The 5,790-nt window shown below is 65.2% G+C and overlaps 1 protein-coding gene across 1 annotated transcript in view; it reads right to left on the reverse strand.

Annotated features, from left to right (window-relative positions):
- Window positions 1–5,790, reverse strand: part of CAPN15 (calpain 15) — a 14,417-nt gene that overhangs the window by 1,599 nt on the left and 7,028 nt on the right. The window contains exons 2-8 of the mRNA XM_077762807.1: window positions 3,132–4,560; window positions 2,187–2,395; window positions 1,913–2,096; window positions 1,609–1,832; window positions 767–892; window positions 538–690; window positions 1–136 (exon numbers count right to left, since the gene is read on the reverse strand). Coding sequence (XP_077618933.1) covers window positions 1–136; window positions 538–690; window positions 767–892; window positions 1,609–1,832; window positions 1,913–2,096; window positions 2,187–2,395; window positions 3,132–4,560 — 2,461 coding nt within the window. The remainder of the gene's footprint in view (window positions 137–537; window positions 691–766; window positions 893–1,608; window positions 1,833–1,912; window positions 2,097–2,186; window positions 2,396–3,131; window positions 4,561–5,790) is intronic.

Genomic DNA, 5,790 nt, shown 5'->3' on the forward strand with positions numbered 1-5,790 from the left:
CTCCAGGGACGCGCGCTCCAGCACCGTAAGAGCAGTCACCCCCACGGGCCCGCTGGCGGAGCTGGGAAAGCAGCCCTGCACACGCGCCTCCTGCCAGTCCGAGTGCACCTTGCAGATGTCCACGGAGTCGAAGTACCTGGACAGCGAGAGGGCAGCCCCTCTGCGCTCAGGCGCTGGCGCATCCCGAACCCCGTCCACTCCCTGACCCAGGGCATCTGCAGGGACCGGTGTCGGGAAGCCCTGTCCCTGCTTGTTGCCCAGGGACACCACCAGGGGGCGTTGGGCTCCAAGCATGACGGGGGAAGGCCCAGCCCTGGCTGAACAAGCCCCTCCCTCACTGACCCTGCGCGGAGCTGGATTCTGGGAGGACCTCCACCTCAAGCTGCTGGGAAGGACAGGTGGGCTCCCCAGAAAAGGGCACCCCACGATGGATCAAGCGGGGCAATCGGGTCAGGGGAGCCAAACCGAAGGTGGCTGGAGCATGAGGGCTGCCGTGGAGGCGCATACTGGCGCCCCCTGCCTGCAGTGTCCGGATACCTGATGAAGTCACTGTACTCCATCCAGAAGACGCCCTCGCTGCTCCCGTGTGGCATGAGCTCGCTGCGCAGGTGCCCTGGCCAGTGCGGCCACTCATCTGACCAACTGCCATTCCAGGAGAAGCGGCCCCACGGGTTCCGGAGGCGCAGGAGCCTGCAGAACACAGGGCTGAGGGCCGTGTCCGTGCCCACCGCTGCCCCCACCCCCCCCACCTCCCGCCGGCCCCTACCTGGAGCCCTGGACGTCGCGGACGTCCAGGATGGAGTAGGCGTGGCGGGGACGCAGGCCCAGGCTCTCATAGGCAGCGTCGTCCACTCTCATGTTACCCCCGCCGCAGGAGGCGCCCATGAGGAACCTGCAGGGGCAGAGCAGTCTCAGTGACCAGGGACCCTCAGGAGCCAGAAGCCTCTCTGCCGACCCTGCCACCCAGTGGGGAGGTGCTGCACAGGGGTCGGGGATGGGAGGTGGAACGTGGAAGGTAGCCGGGGGGGGGGGGCTGCCTGTGGGGACCCCCACGGGACACACGGGGCTCAGGAAGGTGCTGTCCCAGCCCCCTCGGCTGTGGTGCAGGAGCTCAGAGGCCTGGGGCTACCCGTTCCCTGGAAGCCTTGAGGCTGGCTGGTCCTGCCAGCTCAAGGCTGTGGCTCTCAGAGGGCAGCAGTTCTGCCTGCTATCTGCTGAGAGCACAAGGTCTTGGCACAAATGAGCTAGCTGTCTCTCCCAGGCCTAAGGTTCTGGGCCCTTCCATAGACATGCTGGCCAGTGCGTGCCAGGTCTTAGAAGGCAGGCCCCACTCCCACCAGGTGCCTCTGTGGGGCTCTCTCCACCCGGCTCCAAGCGGGCCCTGGCGGTCACCACTGGCCCAGCTCAGGATGAGACCTTCCAGGTACAGGCCAATGGGCAGCATCTTGCCCGCTGGCCGTGAGAGATGCCGGTGAACTTGAGATGCAGGGTGCGGGTCAGAGGGCGCGTGCCCCGCTTCTCCCACCGCTCCAGGCCCCGGCCTGGCCGTCCCCTTGTCTCGCCTCTCCTCCCAACGCCGCTGACCGCCACAGCGCCCGCCCCTCTTACCCAGCCTCCTTAGAACTCAGCATTTTGGCCCAGATGAGGTCAGTGTCAACGGGCTCCTCGCGGGGGTTAGTGGAGCTGACCTGCAGCGCCAGGCTCTCACAGGGGGCACCGGTGAGCGTGGCCAGGCCTTCGATGGCGCGCCCCGCCTGGAGGGCGAAGTAGGAGCCGTGCAGCTTGGCCAGCGCCTTCTCGATGAGCGCCACCCACAGCTGCTTCCGCTGAGCCTACGGGGAGGGGCTGGAGTCAGGAGGCCTGACGCGGGCCAGCACCCGTGCCGCCCGCCTGGGCCCGCCCGGCCCCCCACCTGGGAGAAGAGGAGGAAGCCGGCCTCGTCGCACGGCAGCATGTCATCCACCAGCACCGTTGTCCACGTGCCGTCCTTGCACAGCCGCACCTGGTAGGCGCCCTCCGCACATAGGCTGCGTGTGACCATCACTCGCTCGACCAGGTCGGGCCGCTCGGCCAGCACGGCCAGCGCGCTCAGGAACCTGCACAGAACCGGAGGGGGGGGGAGGGGGGCTCCCCTGTGAGCACGCTGGGCCGCCAGCCACCCCGCCCCCTGTGGGCGCCCCGCTCACCAGCAGTTCCCCAGCAGCCCCTGCAGGATGTCCGAGGGCCGGAGAGTGTGGAACACGGACCACGAGGTGCTGTGGTCCCTGGAGACGGAGCAGTTGATCTCGTGGGGCCGCAGCCACTGCCGTACACGCTGCTGGACGCTGTCACCCGCAGGGAAGCCCACAGACTTGGGCCCAGGGGGGAAGCTGTCATCCACGAAGTTCACGCTGTTCTGCAAGGGCCACGGCCTTACACTCAGTCTCCTCCTGGCTGAGGCCACACCCAGCACCCTGAAAATGCTGCCTGGGCCCAGAAGCAAGAGGGTGGGTATGTGCAGCCACCCTGCCTGAGCTGGATGTCCTGGTCAGGGCTCTGTGTGGGCCACAGCACCCCACGTGGGCACGGGGACCACTGCACGCCCCCAGCCTGGAGGCCACAGGGACGGCAGGCATGGGGTGCAGGGACACAAACCCCGAGACAGGCTGCCAGGTGGGCTGCTGGCAGTGATGGGGGCAGCAACCTGAAGGGGGACAGACAGCCCCTCCAACTGACTCAGGGGGCAGTGTTCCCCTGACTCAGGCCTCCCACAGCTACAAGGGCGGAGGGGCGTGAGGAAGCGTCCCAGCCCCGAGTTTCCGCGGGGTCTTCCCAGCTCGAGGAAGCACTGGGCCTGCCTGTGGCAAGAAGCCTCCACCTGCAACCCCCCCTCAACCGTGGCTTCACCACCTTTGGGAAATCACAACTGAGGAGGGTCAGGAGCACAGATCCTTCTGGATAGACTGGATGAGAGGGACCCTGCCGCTGTGCGGAGCTTGGGGAAGAGTGTGTCACTCCGGCCAGAGAAGGAACACCAGTAAAGGACAAAAGGTACAGACACCCTGATCGTGGGACAGAGGGCCACGACGAGAAGGGGCCCGTGGAAGGGGAGGGCCGGCCCGGAGCGTGGCCGCCATCCTCAGGGCGCTCACCTCCCGGCAGAAGGCCACGATGTTTTCCCAGAGGGCCTTGGCCTCGCCCTCATCGGTCTGCCGCCGCTTCTCCACGTGCATGCTCTCCCTGCGCCTCAGGGGTGTGACGCCCCGGCGCTGGGCCACCAGGAGCTGGGCTGTGTGACAAGCGGCACAGTGCTTGGCCCTGGGTGCGTTGAGCAGAGTGCAGGCAGGGCAGGCCCACTGGCCCGGGCGCTCAGGTGGCACCGCGGGGCCCGGGCAGCTGGCCTTGTGGGCGGAGCAGGGGCCGGACTTCTCGGTGCTGCAGTCGAGGCAGCGGGTGGGGGGCTCACCGTGCTCCTGGAAACCATGCAGCTTGGAGCAGCCGCACGCGGTGCATCGGGGGGCCGCCGTGGGGTTCCTAAGTGTGCACTTGGCACATGACCAGGTGGTGAAGTCGGGGCTGGAGGGGCTGGCGGGCTTGTAGCGCACGGTGTCTCCAGCCAGGTCAATGACGTCGCTGCCCGGCATGGCGCCGCAAGCCTCACAGCGGCCAGGGCTGCCCTCGGCGGCTTCCTCCTCCAGCATGCTCAGCCTCTTGCTTGACAGCAGCTCCGCCAGGCGGGAGGCTCCGGCTGCGGTCCGCCCTGGGCCCTGGGGGGGCCCCTTGGAGCCGGCAGAGGGGGAGGGCTGGGTGGCCTCAGGCACCGGTGGCTGTAGCTGCGGGGGGACCTCGCGGCGGCTGCGGGGCACAGGGTTGTTCTGCAGGGTGGGCGAGAAGGGGCTGAAGGTCGGAGCCCGGGGGGGCTCCTGGTCGGTGGCAGAGGGAGGGTCAGCTTCGGCACCTTCCCCGGGCTGGGGAGGGGCAGGTATGACGTGGAAGCCGGCGGGGGCCACAACTTCGGGGACCACCAGGGCCTCGGGAGGGATCCTGGGCAGCGAGAGTTTCCGGGGGCCGCCGCAGGCAGAGCAGGAGCTGGCCATGGGCGTGTTGTGCAGCGTGCAGCGCTGGCAGGCCCAGCCGCTCCCCGGCTCTGCTGCTCCCTCCTGCTCCCCCTCCTCCACCTCCACTTCCTCCTGCTGCTCCTCCTCCTCCTCAGGCCGCCCCCGAGCTGGGTCTGCGGCCGCCAGCCCCACCGTCCGAACGGGACCGGCCTCCTCCTTGCAGCCGCCCCTGGGCTCCGCCAGGACCCCGTTGATGATGGGCAGCAGGGAGGTGCCAGGCACGGGCTCTGGGGCAAAGCCGCACACCTCACAAGTCTCCTTGCCCAGAAAGTTCCGGAACGTGCAGCGGGCGCAGGGCCATTTCTGCTCCTCCACGCTGAGCCGGAGGATGTGGTCGAGGTCAGGCTTGTGCCGGGGGGCCTCACAGATGGAGCACTGGCGTTGGCCGGCTGGGTTCAGGAAGGTGCAGCGCGCACAGGACCACTCCCCAATCGCGGCCATGGACCCAGGAGAGTGCGTGTGGCTGCAAGGCAAGACCCTGATCAGTGCAGGCCGGAGGACAAGGGCCCAAGCCACCTGGGACAAAGGTGTTGGGCTGCAGGCCCTAGAGTGTAGCCTCTGAGGGGCTCGAGGACTCTCAGAGTCAGGGGCCCCCAACGCCTCCCACAGGTCTGTCCTCAGACCCCTTCCGGAGGGGCAGACCCGTGGAGACAGAGCAACGGGGTCGAGCCACACTATCCTAGTGGCCGTGGGGCCCTGCTGGGGAGGCAGGCAGTCTCTAACCAGTTCCAGAAAAGAGTATGAGTGAACTTCCTGGACAGGATAAAGGGCATCCTCAAAACCCTACAGCGGACATCATACCCAGCGGTGACACTGAGTGCTTTCCTCCTGAGACCAGGGGCTCAGTGCTGCTGGTCAGCACTGTACCGGAGTCCCAGGCAGAGCAGCCAGGCAGGAAACAGAGATAAAAGGCATCCAACTGGAAAGGAAGAAGTAACACCACCTCGGGTCGCGATCTTTCCCCACACTGCTTGGGATCCCCCGACCCCCACCTCGCCCTCCCTCGCTCATGCGTGCGTGCTCATGCTCTCTGCTAAAAATAAATAAACATTAAAAAAAGAAAGTCCTGCAGCTAATAAGTGAATTCGGCAATGTTAGAGGGCTCGAGAGCGACACACAAGTGTCAGGTGTGCTTCCGTGCCAGCAACGAAGCGCCGGAGAAAGGGAAGTTGGGAGAACACCACCACTTCATCCCCAGCGGTGAACTATCTAAGGGTCCTTTTCACCAAGAAGGAGAAAGACTTGTACTCTGAAAACTACAAAGGACATCACAGAAGACCAGAACAAACGGAAAGACACCCCCTGGTCAGAGACCGGAAGACCTCATACAGTTACAACCACAGCAACACCCAAGTGATTGACGAATTCAGATTCAGTGCAAGCCCAATCAGAATCCCCCTTTCCTTTTCTTTCTAGTAGGAATGGAAAAAGCTGATTCTAAAATTCCTATCAAACGCAAGGACACCCCCACCCCTCCCACAAGTGGCCACAGCAGTCCTGAACAAGAGGAGCAGCAGACAGGCGGCACCTGCACAAGGTCCCAGCGTAACCTACACACGGTCTGTGCGGCCACAGGACAGCACTGAGGAGCCCGGACAGGCGCCTCACACATACGGTCAAAACATTTTATTTTTTCATGTGGTTTTTTTTTAATGTTTTATTTATTTTTGAGAGAGAGAGAGAGAAAGAGAGA

The sequence above is a fragment of the Crocuta crocuta genome, unplaced genomic scaffold (genome assembly GCF_008692635.1).
Source record: "Crocuta crocuta isolate KB4526 unplaced genomic scaffold, BGI_CrCroc_1.0 scaffold234, whole genome shotgun sequence".
NCBI classification, from domain to species: domain Eukaryota; kingdom Metazoa; phylum Chordata; class Mammalia; order Carnivora; family Hyaenidae; genus Crocuta; species Crocuta crocuta.